The sequence below is a fragment of the Pelophylax lessonae genome, assembly GCF_965119305.1.
Source record: "Pelophylax lessonae genome assembly, chromosome: 4".
NCBI lineage: Eukaryota > Metazoa > Chordata > Amphibia > Anura > Ranidae > Pelophylax > Pelophylax lessonae.
Genome location: NC_138771.1, coordinates 213,970,709 through 213,992,839, shown reverse-complemented (window position 1 = coordinate 213,992,839; position 22,131 = coordinate 213,970,709). Strand labels below are relative to the sequence as shown.

The window sequence follows — 22,131 nt, the reverse complement described above, 5'->3', positions numbered from 1 at the left end:
TGCTCAAACTATGTACTCAGGCCCCTAACAGGCTGTATATAAACTGAATAAATCATTTATAGAGACTAGGGGGAACATGGGAGTTTCCTGCTGGAAAACTGCATCTGTGCACCAGCAGAGGGCGCTGTATTCAAGCCTTTCCTGAGATTTTGCTGGTTATACCTGTTCTGTTATTTGCAAAGCAAGTAGACATGGAAATGACCCGTGTCATATGCCAGCACCCAGCGTTTCATCACATAAAACCAACACACTGTTACCATTTGGCTTATGATAAAAGTTGTCATTCTTTGGAAAAATGGCTGCAGTCTCTGACACTTCCAAGTCACACTAGAGTGCATTTCCTGGGATTTTTTCTGTGCGTAAAGTGTCCTATATGACAGTAATGTGTGCATTTATAAAGAAAATCCACATAGCAATTCCTGCAGCGAAAGTCATTAGACTAATTACTGTGCTGGTGTAATGTTTTTCTTTAAATTAAAGTGGTTCTAAAGTCTAAACATTTTTTACCCTAATGCATTCCCTCACTCGGTCCAGTACTGTGCCTGTCTGTAGCATCTCTCCCTGCTCTCACAGGCTTTGCTGAAGCCATTTGGGAGCCATTTGTTGTCAAATCCTGTGATGAGGGTGATGGGGGCGGGCCTGAGCCACAGGGTGTTTATGGATGCTGGCAGCACAGGTTGGGAGCGAGCCCACGGATGGTACCTCACAGGAAGAGGCTACCTATGGGGTACCACCGAGAAGAGGAGGAGCCAGGAGCACCGGCGGGGGACCCGAGAAGAGGAGGAGCCAGGAGCACCGGCGGGGGACCCGAGAAGAGAAGGAGCCAGGAGCACCGGCGAGTGACCCGAGAAGAGGAGGTTTGGCTCCGCTCTGTGCAAAACCATTGCACAGTGCTGGGAAGTATGACCTGCTTGTTATTTTTAAAAATAAGGTAACTTTACAATCACTTTAACCTCTTCTCACTGCGCCTCCTGGCTCTTTAAAAGGTTTAAGATACCAGGAAGAGGGGGTGTGGATTAAGATCATGTGACCGCCTTGATTGGTTGTCACAGTGGTCACGTAAGCTGAAAACTCCGAATCCCATGCAGCAATCAGGAGCTTTCAGTTAGACGCTGGTCAAGATCCTGCAAAGTATTGCACCCAAGATCAGTGGATTTCGGGTGCAATGTTAGGCTCCTGCAGACACTTCCCACAGCTCTCTGTACGGGCTTTTATTTACTGAGCTGGAGGAAGTGTCAATGGACTACCAGTGCATTGATCAGCTCACACGTAGTCCAATATAACTGCAAGCCCATTTATTGTGAAAGAATGAAGCTGCTATGAGGATGGAGCTGATTTTCAAAGTCACAGCGGCTGTGGGGGAGAGGAATCCCTGCCCACTGTCACGGGGGGGGACTAGGGGTGCTCAGTGGATTAGGGCTGGGGTGTTTAGAAACATGTTACATTTTTCACCCTAAATATAGTGTAGATTTTGCTAAAGGTGGAGAATGCCCTTTATTTCAATGAAAAACATTCGACCAGCACAGGAAATAGCCTAACAACATAATTTTTTTGTCCTGTTTTGAAAGAACAAATGTACATGCACTTTCAGTGGGTGAATTGTTATGTAAATTTTTATAAATATACCCCTAAGGATGCAGATTCCCTCCTTTGCTTTTGGCTACTTTATTTCTATTCATTACTAATAAACAATTTTTAAAACATGGCTTATAAACTACAGATGTCACTCTACTACAGTACCAGTAGTATAAAACTGCTATATCAAAGAATGGGGGTCGGCAACCCATCAATCATCTATCCTTTGATCATGGGTACGCCCCTGTCTTACTGACTCTCAAGTGCAGCGCAGGGAAGCTCAGGAGTGTTCAGAGAAAAGCCCGAATGTGCCTGAGCTCTCCAGCTCAAAACCAACAGCCAATCATAGGTGGCAGGGCATTCCCCACACCACAGTATGGCCCTTGCATATGTGTAGTTGTGGCACAGGAAATACCTCCGCTGCTTGTGATTCGCTGTCTGCTTTGATAACATTCGCACAGGACAGCTCCGGTGGGTTCTGACAACTGTCCTTTACCCTTCTAACCCCCTCTCCTCTGCCCTGCTGACCCCTGTGGTCTACCCTTTTGATCTCCTGTCCTCTGCCCTACTGACCTCTGTCCCCTACCCTACTGAACCCTGTCCTCTACCCTTCTGACCTCCTGTCCTCTACCCTTCTGACCCCCTGTCTTCTACTCCTCTAAACTCACTGTCTTCTGCCCTACTGACCCCCTGTCCTCTGGTCTGCTGACCCCTGTCCATTACCTTACTGACTCCCTATCCTCTTCCCTGCTGACCCCCTGAGCTCTGCCCTTCTAACCCCAGTCCTGCTAACCTCGTCCTCTGCCTTACTGATTCTTATACACTGCCCTACATGCTAATGACCTCTGTTCACTGCCGTACATCCTACTGATCCCTGTACACTGCAATGCTTACTACTGACCTCTGTACACTGCCCTACCTACTACTGACCCCTGTACACTGTCCTACACATTACTGACCCCTGTACACTGCCCTACACACTGTCCTGTATCCTACTAAACTCTGTACACTGCCATACACTTTACTGACCCCTGTACACTGCAATGCTTACTACTGACCTCTGTACACTACCCTACCTACTACTGACCCCTGTACACTGCCCTACACACTTCTGACCTCTGTACACTGCCCTACCTACTTCTGACCCCTGTACACAGCCCTACACACTGCTGACCTCTGTACACTGCCCTACCTACTACTGACCTCTGTACACTGCCCTACACACTGTCCTATATCCTACTGCCATACACTTTACTGACCCCTGTACGCTGCAATGCTTACTACTGACCTCTATTCACTGCCCTACCTACTACTGACCCCTGTACACTGCCCTACATACTACTGACCTCTGTACACTGCCTTACCTACTACTGACCTCTGTACACTGCCCAACACACTACTGACCTCTGTACACTGCCTTACCTACTACTGACCCCTGTACACTGCCCTACACACTGTCCTATATCCTACTAACCTTTGTACACTGCCATACACTTTACTGACCCCTGTACCCTGCAATGCGTACTACTGACCTCTGTACACTGCCCTACCTACTACTGACCTCTGTTCACTGCCCTACACACTACTAACCACTGTACACTGCCTTACCTACTACTGACCCCTGTACACTGCCCCACACACTGTCCTATATCCAACTAACCTCTGTACACTGCCATACACTTTACTGACCCCTGTACACTGCAATGCTTACTACTGACCTCTGTACACTGCCCTACCTACTACTGACCCCTGTACACTGCCCTACACACTACTGACCTCTGTACACTGCCTTACCTACTACTGACCCCAGTACACTGCCCTACCTACTACTGACCCCTGTACACTGCCCTACACACTACTGACCTCTGTACACTGCCCTACCTACTTCTGACCCCTGTACACTGCCCTACCTACTACTGACCTCTGTACAGTGCCTTACCTACTACTGACCCATTAATAAAAAGACCTGACTACAGACTTGCTGGTTGATTGGCCGCGGCCATTTATTTAACATTTTTAAATACATGTTTAACATGGTTCAGCCCAGGAGCTCGAACCAACCATATTCTACGCCTAAATGTATTGTAGCTTAGCCAAAGAGCTCAAACTACCCATCACCAATAACTTAAATAAAAACCATTCCCAACAAAGGAAACATAGAAAACATAAATGACCACGACAAATTGAGGGCGGGAGGGAGGGAAAATCTTCTTCCTCTGCTCCCGCTGACTGAACAAGGGCTCACATCCTCTTCCTCTTTTATAGGCAAACAATAAACTTCAAGGTGTCCAAATTTACCTTTTTTGACCAATTACAGGTAAGTGACCAGTATCTTAACCAATCACTCTTATCCCTTAACTGACCAATTGCAGTTCTATGTTAATAGACCAATCAAATTATTTACATCAAAAACTGACAGATTTTTCATTAACTATTGTCAAGCCACAGCCCCATATATGCTGATTGGGTACTTCTGGACCCCATCTGCATTTTCAATCTGGTAGGTTGGCAGCACTGGAATGCAGGGCTAGCAGCAAAATGAATAGACCTCCAAGCAAAGTTATCAGTAGGCTGCCACTAGGTGGAGCTCTAATGTTTACAGTGTAAGCACAGGAAAATGATGCCATCTAGCTCACACATTAGACTTTGAATACAGGAGAACAACACATGTCCTGTGCTCTGCTCTGCCTGATACAGGTTAGTCTCACTTTCATTATGCTATACTCGTTCACTGCCATGATATGTTAGTTCCTGCATGCAGTATTGTATATGTATGTATTATGTGTATTACTAGTATTAGTGTGCTCTTCCTGCTGCCACTATACTGGAAGTAATGGTCTGTATGTTGTGATTCCTTACTGTTTATTGTACTTTACACTGACAATGCAATTGAGCAACAGCCATTCTTCTGTACTCTCCTTTACCTTATACAGGTCCTGTATCCTTCTTATCCTCGCCACCACCGACAATCCTGTAACACTTGTGTGTTGGAAAGGAGGGGATAGTAGATTGGATGATGGTATGGGAGGCGACAGTCTCATGCACACTGGCCATTTAGAATGCCTGGTGCGTTTAGGGTGCTGCTTTAAGAATGCAATGTCCTGGTGGAGGGATTTCTCCATTCCCTTTATTTGTGGGGGATGGAGCAATCTGTTAGTTAATAAGCTAACTAAATCTAAGTTCACATCTATTAATCACATGCGTTCTTGAACTTGCATCAGAAATGTGCTGCTGTTTGGCAGACTCGTGGGGGTGCCATCAATGCAAAAACGCATAGCGCTATCTGCGCGGCTGTAGTTTCAGAAAAAGTTAATGGATCTTTTCCCTGCATTGCTCACAGGTACAGCAGCCCAGCAAACGTGGCAGCAGAGAAACGAGTGTGAACCTAGTCTTATGCCTCGTACACACGATCGGATAATCAGACGACTTATTGTTCGCATTTTGTTGCATGATGATACTAGTATTGAATTCAATAATGCGTACTAAACTTATGATTTTTTTTTTTTTTTTTCATACAATTATAGAAAAACTTCCTGGTTGTGTAGCTACATATCGGATAGTGAAAAACAAAAACAATGGCAGCCAGGCTTTTTCCGGGTTACTTTTGTGTTTTTGATCATGCGTGGTCTTTGTCTATCAATTTTTAGCGAATGCATACTGTAATGATTAAACGATTGTTGTTCGCTAGGCTATCGCACGACAAAAGTTTGCGTGTTTGTCCCTTCGGATTTTGTTGGATGAAATGTTGTGATCGCCTGCTGAAAGCTGTGTTCTAACGATCAGATTATCTTGCAATCAATTCGAAAGCGATTTTTATTTTAGGCCCCTTTCACACGGTCCGCATTCCGTTGCGGACCGTGCTCTGCTCAGCGGGGATCGATCCGCCGATCCCCGCTGAGCCGGCGGATGACAGCTTAGTCTCCGCATTGTGTGCGGAGAGGGAGGTGTCAGCCCCGCTGCTCTCTATGGGGAATCGGATGAGAGCGGACCGCCTGTCCACTCTCATCCGATCCCCAGGACGGATGGAAAATAGGGTTTCCATCCGTCCAGATTTCACGGACAGGATCGGATGCGGATGGCAGCGGGTGTCAGCGGACATGTCACCGCTGACATCCGCTGCTCCATAGGGCTGAATGGGGCATCCGATAAGATCTGCCTAAAAAACGGACAGGCGGATCTGATCGGAACGTCCGTATGAAAGAGCCCTTAGTATGATTATCTGATCGTGTGTACGAGGCATTAGGCAGGCCATACATACATACATACATATAATTTTTTTTATTTAACCACTTGCCAACCACCCCACGCAGATGATTATGTAGATATACGTGATTATGTGCACGCAGTCTCGGCGGCGCGCGCGCACGCACGCTCCCGCTGTGATTAGACACAGCAGGAGCCAGACCATGGGAGGAGCAGCGGCGATAGCCGGCGAAACTGACAGAAGACCCACCTGCTTATGTAAACAAAGCAGGCGGCTTTTCTGTCACCCAGGCAGAGAGAGATCATGAGTTTCCCCCCACAGTCAGTAAGCACAAACAGACATACAGTTAACCGCTTGATCACCCCCCGTGTTAACCCCTTCTCTGCCAGTGTTATTAAAGTAACAGTGCATATTATTTAGCACTGATTACTGTATTAATATCACTGGTCCCCAAAAAGTGTAAAAAATGTCAGTTAGGGGTCCGATATGTCCGCCGCAATGTCGCAGTCCCGCTAAAAATCGCTGATCGCCGCCATAACTAATAAAAACGGATGGGGAACTGACAGCTGTGTCTCCGCTCACAGCACGGAGACACAGCTGTCCTCCTGCTGCTCAGCGGGGGATCGCCAGATTGATCCCCCGCTGAGAAAAACGGAGTCCGTTTGACAGACTACAAGTGTGAAAGAGCCCTTAATCTGGCCTGTTAGTGTGCCCTGAGGACCGGAGTTGAGAAACAATGATTTAAAGCACTCATATGAATGTTTATCGGCGATAAATTCTTGTACTAAATTTGACCAAATGTGGTCAACATGGATGGCCAAGCTCCCTCCATGATAATTGTATCAATATGGTGGTTTGTATGGTTCTGTTGAATATGTTTAACTATTAGTTGCTACCTGCTATGCATCATCTTATGACAATATGACTCTAAACTAGGGATAGACTGATATGGTTTTTTCAGGGCTGATACCGATATTTTGGTCACAATGTATCGGTAACGGCCGATATGGGCCGATATTTTGTACGTTTAAAGTTTTGAAAAATGAAGACAATTTTTGACACAAGTTTGGTACTGAACATGCTAATTTTTGTTTCATGCTTAATGGCTGGCTGTCTGGCACCCTGTGGTGGGCGGGTGGCTGGCTGGCTGGCACCCTGTGCTGGATGGCTGGCTGGCTGGCACCCTGTGCTGGCTGGCTGGCACCCTGTGGTGGCTGGCTGGCTGGCACCCTGTGGTGGATAGCTGGCTGGCACCCTGTGGTGGATGGCTGGCTGGCACCGTGTGGTGGGTGGCTGGCTGGCTTGCACCCTGTGGTGGGTGGCTGGCTGGCACCCTGTGGTGGGTGGCTGGCTGGCTGGCTTGCACCATGTGGTTGGTGGCTGGCTGGCTTGCACCCTGTGGTGGGTGGGTGGGTGGCTGGCTGTCTGTCTGGCACCATGTGGTGGGTGGGTGGCTGGCTGTCTGGCACCCTGTGCTACACTCCCGCGAGACTAGTCCCGACTCCAGACAAGGCTATCCAAGGCGAGGGAGGCGGCCTAAGAAGGCAGAATGACGTCACAAAAATATTGGCCAGTTCCGGGGCCGATACCGATATATCGGGGGAAAGTGCATATCGGCCACCGATATATCGGCCTTGCCCTACTGTAAACCTGTCAGATATTACATTTATTGTACCACAATTATGCTGTGGACCACTCTATATTTTCCCCCTTTCTCTAAATAAATCAATAAAAATTATTTCTTTAAAAAAAAATCCAGCTTGTCCCTGGTGAACTGGCCGAATTTTGATCCATGTATGGCCAGCTTTATGCCTAGTATACTCGAGCCAAATGTCAGGCGACATTGGCTGATTCAGCAGAAACCTGCCGACACTCGGCCCATGTGCACTGCAGTAGGTCCGTTTGGCTGTCCCCCTGTCCGAACACAATAGCACAGCAGGGGAGATTGCTGTGCTTAAATTACATGGCCCTGCTGGGTTGAACGACAGAAAAAAAAAAAATCTAGTAGTATGTACAAGACTTTAGTCTCTGACTCTCTGCAAACATCTGAAATCGAGCGCAGTGTCAGTACTTTCTAATTTAAGTGCTTGTATCCAATTCTTTCATCACTTCCTTTAATCAAATGACTGATCTTCCATCACCTATGAATGATCTGTGGTCACATTTGCATCTACTCTATTCTTTAGGACTACAGTCAGTCCCCGGGTTACAAACATCCGACTTACAAAGGACTCCTACTTACAGAGGGAGACAACAGGAAGGGAGGAGAAATCTCCCCCTAGGAAAGGAAATTCACTCCTGTAAGAGTTCTCATGGGAAAAAGGTGTCTCCACTGAAGCTTTATCACCAATCCTTGTTTCCACAAAAACCCAAAATGTTCAAAATATAGTTGTCATAGGGGACAGAAAGTGAGGTGAAATCTTCTGAATAGGGGTACCGACAGCAAAACAAATGGTAAAGGGGTGTTAACCCTTCCCTATGCTATCCAAAATACGAAAAAATTATTCTTTTGTCTGGGGCCAAACCTAAAAAATGTACCTGTTCCAACTTACAAACAAATTCGACATAAGAACAAATCTACAGACCCTATCTTGTTTGTAACTCGGGGACCACCTGTATAGTGTAACATGGTTTTGTATTGAAAGTACTCCCATCCCTCCTCCCCAAAAGAACGCCCTTCATCTGAATAATCACATCAAATCGCTCCCTGCACCCAACATAGGGCTAGATGGCTGTGCAGGCAGAATAAGCTGAGCTGTAAGTTGGGATAGGAATCTGAGCAATTTTGTGTTTACGTCTTTGATTTGGCCGGGTGGATGCATCCAAGAGACACTAAAGCTTTGGATAGTTCCTCAGAAACTGGCCAAAGTTTGCTTAGTGGGTGGCCTTTTTGGCTGCCTCCTGCCTGAAATCCTATGTTTAAAAAATTCAGAGGAGGTGGGCGGAAATTGTCAGCCAAAAATCTGCTGCATAGTATTTTGAGTCGCTAGGGCTGACTGCCAAAATACAAAGGGAGATTTGTCCATCTGTGCTGTATAGCATTTATGGAATCTGGTATCGGTATATCAGGGATGAGCTCAGGTGTGTTAAGATACTAGTCCAAACCCACCTAAGCTATCCCACCAGGAAGCTGTCACTGTGAATTGTCACTCATAAGCTACTGAAGCATTGTCCACCACCTGCATTTACACATCCCTAGAATACATGTGGCAGCTTATGAGTGACAGTCTGCAGTGACAGCTTCCTGGTGGGATAGCTCAGGTGGGTTCGGACTGGTATCCAAACACGCCTGAACTCATCCCTGCAGTGTATGGCCAGCCTAAGCAAATGTGATTTTGATCCCATGTTAATACATTTAACCCTCCATTGCAGAATATTATATATCACAAAAAAAGGCTTTACAGTAAACCTATTAGAGAAGATGTGCATACTCTTATTCTGCCAATCTCTAATAAATTCTAACCCACACAACAGACTTCCCACTAACGTGTCTATTGTAACTCCCCACTAGAAGGAAATGGCACAATGAATGCTGGGAAATAGCACTTTTTTAAAAGGACATGAAGATTAAGGCCCCTTTCACATGAACGGTTAGAATTCAGCTTTTAGCTGCGGGAAGAACTTATTTACTGCAGTTAAAAGCAGACAGTGCATCCCTATGGCCCCATTCACACGCTGCATTTAGCAACCTTTTGATGACATACAGTTTTGTGCATTTAGGAAAAATAAAGTTGACAGCGTCCAGGGGCGATGTACCGTAGCTATCTGTTTTTTATAAATGCAGTTAATCGCAGTACACAGAAAAAATAAGTAAACAGTTGCTATACAAAAGATAGTCATTTACTACCGCAGCTAAATACAGCCACATGTAATCGCAATGTACAAATATGAATAATCTTTGTGCCAGGAGTGTTGGAATTTCAAAATAACAAAACATGCATGTACCAGCGGCACAACAACCACCCGTGTGAAAGGGGCCTAAGGGCTTGTTTACACCACAATCTTTGTGTTCTATTTGCATGTGCACTTACATGTGTTTGTAATGCATTTGCATTGCATTTTTCAGGCATTTTTTATGTTTGTCACTGAAATTCAGGGACCATTAGGAGCTGGGGCCCATTCACACAAGGCCTAGTTACCTATCAGGCCAGGTTACACCACAATGCTGTGGTGGTGTGTGCCGAAAAATTTTTTTGACATGCATTACTTTTTCTCAGTGCAGGGCGAAGCGATCCACAGCACTGCACTGCACTGCAGCCAGGAGGACTTAAAGGAGAAATATAGCCAAAGCTTTTTGGCTGTACTCCTCCTATGGGACACACTGGAGGTGCAGTTCACAGAGCCGGTCCAGGCTCTGAAAGATCTTAACCATATGGTCGGGATCTGCCCAGAAGCCTTGAACAGCACCTTGCTCAGCCTCTCATTGATCTGTCCAGAGCCTGAACCAGCCACGCCCAGCACTCCAGTGAGTGCTGGAGGGGAGAGCAGAGAGCCGGTGACTGACAGTCATGGCTCTCTGCTCAGAGCAGAGGGGGAGAACTGAGCGACCATGGTGTTTGGTCACTCAGTTCTCTGTGCAGAGCCTGCGGGATCGATGCTGCATCCACTTCGGTGAGTATAATTCTTTTTTTCCGATAACCCATACTTCTCTTTTAAAGCTTATCTATGGTCAAAATTTTACATGTGAACAATCTTGAAGTTTGTAAACTTACTTTGTGAATATTCCCACACATTTACTTCCTTGAATTCCATGACACATTTCCTGAGCCTGCTTTCTGAACTACAGAGGTGCGGAGAGGAGGAGTTTCTAGAGATGAAGTCATATGGGAATCATTGCTTGCAGATAGCAAGGTTCAATGGAAGATGTAGTCTTTAGAAATAGAAAGTAAGCAGAGCAGAAGCTGCAAGGCATGCAGGAGATCTGGGGAGTTGTGGATAGAGATAGACAGCAGACAGACAGCCCTCACAACACAAAGGGACATTTTTCATGTAAACTTATATTGGATTGGATTGTAAGTAATAACTATTGTTTGCATTGCTATTACGATTCTGATGTTATGGAGTGTGTGCTGTGACCATAGAACTCCTTTAGGCCCGTTTCACACATACAGTGTTCATCAGTTCAATCATGTCAAAATGTATCCGTTTTTCATCCGTTTTTTTTTTTTTTTCATCCACTACCAATGCAAAAACGAATGAAAAATGGACCGTTTGTCCGCTTACATCCGTTTTTTTTTTTTTTTCAGTGGATGAAAAATGGGGCATTCATCCGTTCCAAAAAAACGGACATTGACGGAAGCGGATGAAAACGGATGTTAACGGATGATCATCCGTTGTCATCCGTTTTTACATAGAGATGCATTGATGTCCGTTTTTCACCCGTCAACGGATGGATGAAAAACGGACCGCATCTGTGAAAGGGGCCTTAAGGATATGTCAGCAGCACTATCATCACACTTACCCCAGTGGCTTTGTTTTAACACAGCAGCTGGTGTAAATGGGCAATTATACTACAGCACTGCATAACCAAACCATTCTGTTATCAGCTTCAATCTTTGTTTCACCTCTTGTTCAGGAATACATTTGTTGACACTGACATGCATTTGGCATTTTCCAGCAATGGCTTCTTCAACGGCCTTGGTTTATGATGAAGAAATGACGAGTTATAAGCTGCTTTGGGACAAGTAAGTGAAATTTAAAAAAATAACATGTAAAATGTAACAACAGTAAAAAATATGTTCTATCGTGTAATGTATATTTATAGATTACTGGATATGCATGTGCTATCCTGTATAATCATTTGTTAAAGCAGAACTAAGCACATGGAATAAAAAAATAGTTAGGTGGTAGAGTTTTTGTTTGGCAGAAGAGACCTATGTCAAAAATAGCCTTAGTGGTTAAGGCTACCTACAGCGCTTGCTAATTACTAATTATTCTTGATTGCTATGTGCAGTTGATTAAAATATATATTAATAAGTATGTGCAAAAAATCAATATATATCACAGCAAAAAACATAAATAAAATTGTGCAATGGGCAGGTAGAAATCAATATATATCACAGCAAATACATAATAAATTGTGCAATAGAGAAATAGAATATTCCAAAATAATAAAAAAATTGTGCAAAATTGCGTGGTGATATAAAAATAAATAAGTGCAGATTATTCCGAGTCCATCAATAAATATAGTGACTGTAGTATCAGAGTCCAAATGTATTTCCTTTGTGCCAAAAATCTTCCAGTCTATTCAAAAGTGCAGGTGCTCAGTGTAAACCTTATCCAATTCGGCTTTGTGACTTAAAGGTGGCATAGGTTCCTTTTTCACAGAGATAATGTAAAGATGGGTGACTTACCAGATGTAATGGGTCTTATGTACCATACGGCACTAAGACCAATCAAGCTTGTAGGCCCTTAGGGCCAAGGTAGGTTTCCCGCGTGCCGCTCCTGCAATGGGGTAATGGTGGATTCCTCTTTCCCTTTCCTCACATCAGTATGGGGCCAGGGTATGAAAAGAAAAATTGCTCCAATAGTGTAGTATATTAAACTAGATTTATTTCCCATCCATGGGTAGATAAAAGCAAGAAATAAACAGGGTTTGTGACAGTTCCCAATGCATTGCAAAGCTACATGCAGAGTGGCAAGTGGAGAGTTCCAGCTTGCACTCCACGTGCGAGCTGCCGTCAAGCCATGCGTTCCAAGATCTGACGCGTTTCGTCACTTCCTGTGACATTCTCAAAGGTAGTAACATAAGAGGCATATGCAGTACATAATCCTGGCTTATTCCTAACATCTATAAGATGGTGAGAATTGTGCAGGGGATAATGTAACTCCTGCACAGATTTGCACTGAAGAAGAATAACGCAGGATCTAGAAGAAGTGGAGAAGACTGTGGTGACTGTTAGCCTGGACCTACAAGTGTTGGCGATATTGTGCAGGTTTCCCCCATCAAATGGTTCGAAAGACAGAAGGTATGTTTTTTTTTTTTTTTGTTTTTTTACCTTTTAATGCTTTCTATGCATGATGATAAAAAAACTACTGTGTTCAGCTCAGCCTCCAGGCCCCCTCTCATACTTACCTGAGCCCGATCTGGATCCAGTGCTCTCTCCGCTTATTCGAGATCAAGCTCAGGTAAGTATGGCAGCGGCTCTCTTCTCACTGGCCGTGAAGGCAGCAGTGGGAGCCACTGGTAACCACTGAGGAGGGAGTGGGGGGCGGGGCCAAGACATACTGTGTGTATGCCAATGTACACAGAACGTGGCTTGGGGTTGAGCCTGCATGAGTGCCTCCATAACAAATGGTTTACTGTTGGGCATTCATAAGGGGAGAGAAGCCAGGAGTGCCAGCTGGGGATCCGAGAAGAGCAGGATTGGGGCTACTCTGTGCAAAACCTTTGCTAACATGTTTATTATTTAAAAAATGTAAATAACCTTTCCCTTTACAATAACTTTAGACTTTGCTTTCATAAAGTGTTTCTTGAATTATTGTATACTCCTTAATACAATGTAGGCAGGTTGCACTCTGTCAGGTTAGCAGGGCAGAGGAGTAAGACAGCAGTGGTCAGATCACTCAGGTGACTACTATTGCTGTCAGGTGACTACTATTGCTTACCTTTCCTTTTGGGGAGACCTGTCAGAGGGCTGGTATGTCCTCTGTACAGGACTCACAGTGGCCATCTTGGGGGAGCCTTCTGTGCTCATTGAGCAAAAGTTCTCCCGAGATTTTAGTGGCTCTCTTGGATCCAGAGGGGATTTTAAATATACTGTTGGGTGCACCCACACTGTGGGAGAAGGTAAGGAGAGGAACTTGTCTTGTTAGGGAATGTTAAGTTTAATGCAGTGAAAGGTACCTGCTGTATAGGGATAGTTTAGGGACCTTCTGGATTCTTCTATGACTGGGTAAAAAGCACTGTAGCGCCAGTGTTCAGATACCAGTCAGATGCCTCCATACAAACCAGTGATGTTTAACAGGCAAAGATAACGCCCTCATTTGGGTCCTGTTGCTCAGCTAGGGGAAATCTAGCAGCCAGTCCATGTAAGCACTGCATAAGTGTGGTATTCTGTATTGCTGAAGATATCTTGTGTGACAAACTCACTCAGGACAGGGGCTTTTGGAGGGGACTGCAGGCTAGCCTCTTGCCTACTGACTATGAGCCCTGGCCTGTGAGGGAACACTGCTCTTTGTGGGGTATATGCTGGGGGGACCCTTGGAGTAATGTTACTTTGGATTTAAGTCCACATCTCCCCAAGACACACAGATTCTGGGACTCTAGGCCTGGGATGCATGTTAAAGGCCTAGCTGCCTATTGCCAGTAGGGTACTGCGCCGCACAGTCAGACTCATGGCAGATTTAAAGTCATCACCTCAACCACCTGTCTTCCACACATTGTTAATTGTGCTGATTAACTCACCTATTGTCTACTGTGGGGAAGTGTTTACACTTATAATAAAGTGTATTGTACTTCATGAGCTCGATGACGGCAAGTCCGATAATTAATTAACTCAAGTTGATTAAATCGCTGTCATCTATTAGTTGATAGAGGGTAAGGAGAATACTGTTTGTGTTGGTTGTTATTTTAGATATGTTAACTATATTTCTGTACACCATTTGATCTGCGTATGATAATGTAATCAGGCACCTGACCTGGTGGGGTATATATTTGGTGTAAGTTTGTTCAATAAATGTTCCAGATGTTATACAAGCTATTCTCGGCTAGTTTTGTATGGGGGCGGCTAGAATATCTGGTATCTATGTTCAAGACTGAAGGAAGCAATATTCTGACGGAAGCCCACAAGCACATTGTTGGGTCGCGGTTTTGTTTCATCTTGTGCCTGTGCCATTAAGTGCCTTGCTTTTCAAACCCATGTGAACATTTATTCTAATGTTCATTTTCCACTGCTGACTATCCGGCAGGATTTTATAGAAAATCTAAGAAAACTGTCATATTTTTTTTTTAAACTTTATTTTTTCTTGATAACTTACAATACATCATTATACATTTAAAATAATAATTTTAGTATAATTCATTACTACTATTTCCTTTATCACCCCCCTCCTCTGAACATTGTTCGCCACAGTCTTTTTCCATCTTCCAATGTTTCCTAAACTAATTCTATTCCCATCTTATTTCTTCTATTCTACTTTTATTTTTAACATAATCAATCGTTATTTTTAACCTTTTCCATTTCTCCCAGGTATAGTTTAATCTCTCTATGCTGCCCTCTTCACAACTACTCAAGTATTCCATTTCATATATGTACTCAACTCTGTTAAACTACTCTTTTATCATTGGGCTTTCTGTCTCTCGCTGTTTTCTTGGTATTGCTCGCTACACTGTAGGCACACGCACCAACAACATCGCCCCCCCCGGACTAGACCAAGACACAGCTATATACCACTTATTCTCTGCATTGTCAGATTTATTGTTCATTTTTTATTCAACCAGTGTTGCTTGGTGTACAGCAATGCAACAAACAGCAGTGTGCAACTTTTTACTGTATATGGTTGTTGATGTGTTAGAATGTACTGTCATTTTTTTTGTTCTATTCATTTCCAGTGCAGAGTGTGCTATTGAGGTCCCAGAAAGAATATCCGTCTCCTACAAGAGGCTACAGCATTATGGACTTGTAGAGAGATGTGTACAGTTGCCAGTCAGGGAGGCTACAGAGGAGGAGATAATGTTAATTCACAGGTATGTAACTAAATAGGTTTCCTTTCATGCCATCCATTGTGTACAATTGTGTTGCTAGCTGTGTTTGGTCATGTGATCACATGGTACAGACAAGGCTATTCACAGCCCATCTGTACCTTGTGAAATAAACTGAATGACTCTGTGTCATTCAGTAAAATGTTTGCTTATAGCACTGTAATTCATTGCTATAAGCAATTCTAACGTGTAAGAAAAAAAAAAAAAAAAAAAATTCCTGATTTCTTTCCCAGAGTAGTACAATGTTACTATGGTAACATTATTTTTGCTTTGGTCACAGTATGTTAATATTTCTTTTTCGTAACGTCACCAATCAGTGTCCCTGATCACTGCCACGCCAGTTTTATGATGATGCTGTACTGCACTGGTGACAGTATGTATAAAAAAAAAAAATTGTTAAAATATTTTTTTTTTCCCAAAAATTATGACAAAAATGACAACTTCAAAAAACTCACCATGCCTCTTACTAAATATCTTGAACTGTCTACTTTATAAAAAGGGGTAATTTTAAAGGTTATTTGTACTGTCCTGGCATTTTGGGGCCTCATGAAATGAGATAGGTCACCAGTACATCAGGATTGATCAATTCTTAAATATATACCATAGTTTGTGGACTCCCTCCTACAGACTAAATAATATACACTGATTTGGGTTGTTTTCACCAAAGAAATTTAGCAAGATACATTTTGGCCTAAATTTATGAAGAATAGTTATTTGCAAAATTTTATAACCGAAGCAAAGAAAAATGCCTTTTTTTTTTTTTCAAAACTTTAAGCCTTTTTGTTGTTTATTTAGCAAAAAATAAAAACCCCAGTGGTCAATATATACCACCAAAAGAAAGCTCTGGTTGTGTGAACAAAATAATAAAAAATCTATTTTGGATACAGTACTGCATGACCGTACAATTGTCATTCAAAGTGCGTCAGCGCTGAAAGCTGAAGTGGCCTGGGCAGGAGGGGGGGTAAAAGTGCCCTGTATTGAGGTGTTTAAAGTAGATTTAGAGGAAAATTGTGGAAACAATAAGTCACCAGCTGTGACATGGCAGGATTGGTCATCCCGCAAAAGGGGGGGGGGGGTTGTAACGCTCATACTGTAAGAGCCTCCTGTATCATAATTAGATGGACATTGATTAGTGGGACAATTATATATCTAAAGACAGTGAATAGTGTTTTTAACAAACATGGCTAACAAACCATTTAAAAAAAAAAAACTATATTAAATTTATTCTTTAGCATTCTACTAGAAAGTTGCATTCAGAGAGAGACAAACTGAAGGCAAACAGTTTCTGATGTGCTCGCTAGAAAACCTAAAACGCTCTGTGAATCCTGTTTGAGTGGTTAAATATTTGTAAAACAAAACCATAACATAAAAATATTACAAATGTAATTTAAAAAGTATTAAATTGACCCTAAACCACTAGGCTGCATGCACAGTGGGGCAGAATATTCTGGCTATTGAAATGAAAAAACACTCAAGCTCTAAACATGCCTTGTGCTAACATGCATTTAGACACATCAGGCGTCTTTTTTTTTTTTTTTGTTAAAACGTTCCTCTCTCGAACGCAGTGGCTTGTAAAGTTGTATTTTTTTTTTTTTGCCTCTTAACTCCTATAAATGGTTATAAAGTGCATGTACTCATAGGCTAACATGGAGGGGAGTTTGGAAGCAGAGAAAAAAAGAATCAAACGCCTGTAAAAGCAGTGTGTTTGAGCTCCAGTGTGCATGAGGCTTAAGTTTTTTTCCTTTGAGTAAATACTTTCACTTCTCTATAGTAATAAAAGCAGCTGCACTCTGTAATAGAAGAAGCACGTGGGAGTGAAATCTTTGCTCTCTTGCAGAGCTAGGAGCACTGCTAATATCCCAATATTTTCCAATGTGTCTGACACAAGGCATTTCTTCACAGAAAATAGGTACAGGAACTCAACTACGACCCCCCAAACTGTATCAACTCTGATCAGCATCAAATATTGGGTGTGGTCAAATTTCACTACCAGTGGGAGGGCCTTAAAGGGCATTAAATACCAAGAATGCAGAGTTCAGGGGTGCGCTGCATACAGAGTGCAGAGTTCAGCCCTTTTCCACAGCTGCTTACCTGCATCCCTCATCCATATCTCACTTTCAAACCTCTTCAGCTCTGACCTCTGCATGCAACCCCTCACTCCACTGCCCCCATCTTCTCCCCACCTCATTAAAAGCTCCAACATCTTCCACGTGTCTTACGTTTGTTGCTGTATTAGGCTGAAGCACCCAGTCGGCTCTAGTACTTCCCCGCACACTGTAGTTAGCTCCGTCTCTCTCACTTGTGGGGAGATCATCCAGTGAGGGTGTCAGCATCTGCACTGCACCCTGGGTACCTGTATCTCCATTGTCCCCATCATGCACTCAGTGGGTGCCACTCAGGAGATCAGATCTGTGAGAGCCGTTGAGAGAAAAACTGTCTCTGATGAACACAGAACCCGGACTTCTGTGTTTACAAGTGATAGTGGTGAGCGGGGAGCAGAGGGCCTGAGCCAGAGGTGGTGGAACTGAGTTCCACCAAGTTTCAGCTGAAAAAAAGCCCTGATCTGACAGCGTGTTCTCGCTGGGCACCATGGTTCCCTCCACCGGTCCTGCAAAAACGTAGCAGCCAGCAGATACAGCGCCCAGCAGGATATACACTATTAGCTGATTCAGATTGTGCCTTGTAGACACATTCAACCTTTATTTCTATGCTGAAATTTTGTTAAAATTAATATGGAACTCAAAATTTTCTGCTTTGAATCTGCAAGTTTCATGTTTAATTTTAGCCCAGACTACCTTGAAGTAGTAAAGAGCACACAGACTATGGATGTAGAAGAGCTCAGGAAGACTTCGGAGAAGTATATTGCTGCATTCTTTCATCCGGTATGATCACAGAATCATTTTTAGAATAGATTAGTGATGCAATAGTATTACATAAATGACAATTTTCATAAAAATGTTATAACCTTCATCGAAGATGTGTATACATCCCAAGAGAGTACCAGAAAAGGATTGAGATGAAGGTGTTGTAAATGTGGGTGTAGGGATATATTTTACAGCATGTAGCTGATTTCTTCTCTGAATCACTCTAGAAGAAAAAAAAAAAAGCTGCCAGTTCTTTTTCTTTTGCTGCTGTCTTCTTTTGCAAGCAGGGGCAGCTTACACAGATCAATCACATGTACTGCAATGCAAATCTATGGAAATGGCAGGTTCAAAAGCACGGGAGCATACAGGGTGGTGTGGCCGTATACCAGGTTGACATTTTAGGACAGCAAGCGGGTGACAGGGACAGAGTGTTGTCACCCCATAACAGGATATGTCTAAATAAGGACCTTGTGTATTACATCACTTCTAGGTTTACAGCTGTCATTCCTTGGCTACTGTAGATAAGGATGCAGCTAATCAAGTGCATCATTTGCTTGATTAGCTGCAGGGAAGTCATTGGGGATCTAATAGACTAACAATATCTCCATAAAGAGGATCTGTTACTTGCCCATACTATCACATAGGGGGCTTGTTAGCAACAAAGTTAAATGAAACGAAAAAAAAAAATGTAGAAGCACTCCCCTCACACCTTGCGCAGCCCAAACATAGTGCAGGCAGGGCGTGCACGTGTATGCTATCATAAATTATGCCACACATGCAAGGTGTTGCTGCGGATCTCTGAGTGCGAGCAATATTTTTAGGGCCATAGTTTACTATTGGCTCTAAATTGATTAACCTGCAAAGGCATTTAAAGTGCCTACAGAGGATTTTTAGGGCATCATACTTTTTCATGATTTCACTGGTGCACTCAATTTTAAAACTGCCATGTTTTTCACTCTATTCATTCGACGCAACCCTATCTTTTATATTTTATCAATAATTGGGTATTTTATTGTGCTTGTTTGCACTAAAATTAATTTTAAAAAATGCATTTGATAAACATTTGCGCAAATATTGTTTCAGCATAAAAAAAATGCAGCTGCCAACATTTTATTCTACAGTGCCTCTACTTTCAGAAAATGTAATTGTTTAATAGTTTAAGATAATTTCCAGGAAATAATGATTTAAAAAAATTGCTACTTTTTTTTTTTTTTTTACCCCTATACTTTTGAAGCAGTTGTCTAATAATTGTTCTTAAAGCTAATTGTATACATGAGTTGTAATATATTTTTTTTTGTATAGAATTCGTACCGCTGTGCTAAGCTGTCTCTTGGTGGCACATTGCAGCTTGTTGATGCTGTGATGTCAGGGGATGTTTGCAATGGATTTGCTCTTATAAGGTAATAGAAGACTGCAAATGTTTGTGGTAATTGTATGATTGTGTAGAGAAGCCTCTGCAGAATGCATAATGTGCTATTTTCTCCACTTTCTACAGGCTGGTTGTAGTACTTTTAGTACTTCTTTCAAAATCCGCACTATACAGTAATGGTACATGCACATGAATGTTTGCAGAAGCAATGGAGCGCTAGTATAAAACTCCAGCATTTTTATGTTCCCCAGAATCCACATGTGGTGTGTACAGCTGGCCATTTAAGTGCATAGCCATACAGGCCTGTACCTGTGCAAATACTGATGCTTTTTTTGCATCACGTTTACCCTTGCATTCATATATGTTGTATTTCTCGAACTTGGAAGTTTTGCTTAAAGTGGATGCAAAGCCCATTCATAAAATTTGACCTGGGAACATATAGCTGTAGTGTTTACTTATCTCTCTCCAAACCCCTAAGTGCCATGTCTTTCTGCTGCTCCGTTCCTCTCTTATCAGCATAATAACTTCTGACAAGTTCTCAGACAAAGGAGATGAAAGCAGCTGGAAATTTTGTTGAGGTGGGTGAATAGAGATAATAAGAGAGCTAGTCTATTCACAGCACAGCTCTGCATGTTTCTTCCTTCCTCTGCCTATGTGGAGGGAGGGGGGGGGGGTTGTGCCTTTCCTCTAATCAGCTGTCACACAGTGTATTATGCCAAGAATCCACAAACAGTGCTGTAACAGAAAGAAAAAATTCTAACACAATGTTGACTTTATAAACCGTGTAGAAAGCTAAAGACAGCAGATATACAAATAAAACTTATGTAGGGAGATTTGTTCCATCTCTGTGTATCATCTGAGACTGTTCACTTAACTGGGTATATGTGAGGTTTTACAACCACCTTAAGGAAATACATCTACATCATAAGTTAATGCTCGTGTAAACGTTGATGCAAAAGAGCATCTATGTTTGCCCAAATACAAGTGCGTGCAGCTTCCACTTCTATGACTGGCTGTAGGTGCCCAAAATTTTTTTGCTAGGGCTTCCTTGTGCTTGAAAATGACTGTGTGCATGTATTTTAAATGTTGTTTTCTTAAAAAGTTTGCTGTGCCCAGTGACCTATGTAAAATATTGCAAATTCCTTTCATAGCCTTAAAGTAAAGGAAATAAGTCACAAAGAAAACATGGAATCTGCAGCTGCTGAGCTCACCTTTTAAAAATGCTAGGTGCCTGTCTAATATGCTGACCAAAGAAAAGTATGCAGAGAAGGATTTTGAGAGTGGTGTCAGCATAACAGTCAGGCAAGCAGCATTTTCAGGTCAGCAATGGCAGTCCGTATACTTCTCTCACAGCTTTAAATTAAGGATTGACCGATTATCGGCAACACCGATATATCGGGGGCCGATATGCACTTTCCTTGATATATCGGAATCGGCCTTTGGATTTACCGATACTGCCGATATTTTGGGAAAGTGCTTGAACCGGGGTGATGCCTGCAGCTAGAGGCATCACCCCGGTACTGGTGTCCATAGCCGACGGTCGGCTGACTTGTAATGAGAACCGATGCGGCTGAGAAGCCGCTCTGCTGTCATTGCAAGGAGCGGGAGGGGGATGTGTCGTCGTCCCCCTCCCCCCTCTGCTGCCGCCTTCCGTGGCTCGACCCGGACATCCTACCTCCACCGCCGCCCCTGCCGAAGAGAAGACCCGGTGTACTGCATCTCCATGTAAAAAACTCGTAAGTGATGTAATGACATCACTTCCGGGTACTCGGCGCTGGATTAAAAAAACTGACCGCATTCAAAACAGCCAAACTTGGCGTTTTGAATGCTTTTCGGTGCAGAGGAGGGGTTTGGGGTCTTTTAGACCCCCAGATCCCTCCATAAGAGTACCTTTTTTTTTTTTTACATGTCCGAAAATATCGGCCGATACTCGATGACCAAAATATCAGTATCGGCATTAAAAAAACTATATCGGTTGATCACTACTTTAGCAGACCTTAGACATGCAAGCCATTGTTTTTGTTGGTTTATTTTGTAGCCTTTTGTTACATACACTACTATAGTTACATTATGCAGTTTAAAAGTGTGCAATGTTTTTTGTTTCCAGACCTCCAGGACATCACAGTCAACCAAGTGAAAGCAATGGATTTTGTGTTTTCAATAATGTTGCTGTAGCTGCTAAATATGCCAAAAACAAATACAATCTTCAGAGGTAAATATTATTAATATGTGTTTTATTTATTTTTTTCATTATTATTCTACAGTTAAGTTTACAAAATGAGCTTAAAAAAATCCTTATTAAACATTTTATATACATTACCAGAAGATAAAATCTGCCAGTTAAAGATGTTTATGTCAACCTCCTCTCTAGCAGGTTGGTGTGCCTGGGTATCAATTTACACTTTATTTTTTTGAA

The 22,131-nt window shown here is 42.9% G+C and overlaps 1 protein-coding gene across 1 annotated transcript in view; it reads left to right on the top strand.

The window, feature by feature from the left end:
* The first annotated feature begins 4,179 nt into the window (after positions 1 to 4,179).
* The window catches only part of HDAC10 (histone deacetylase 10), a 74,026-nt gene continuing 56,074 nt past the window's right edge, over positions 4,180 to 22,131 (top strand). The window contains exons 1-6 of the mRNA XM_082255988.1: positions 4,180 to 4,272; positions 11,397 to 11,463; positions 15,333 to 15,467; positions 18,268 to 18,364; positions 19,649 to 19,746; positions 21,823 to 21,927. Coding sequence (XP_082112114.1) covers positions 11,399 to 11,463; positions 15,333 to 15,467; positions 18,268 to 18,364; positions 19,649 to 19,746; positions 21,823 to 21,927 — 500 coding nt within the window. The 5' untranslated portion in view covers positions 4,180 to 4,272; positions 11,397 to 11,398. The remainder of the gene's footprint in view (positions 4,273 to 11,396; positions 11,464 to 15,332; positions 15,468 to 18,267; positions 18,365 to 19,648; positions 19,747 to 21,822; positions 21,928 to 22,131) is intronic.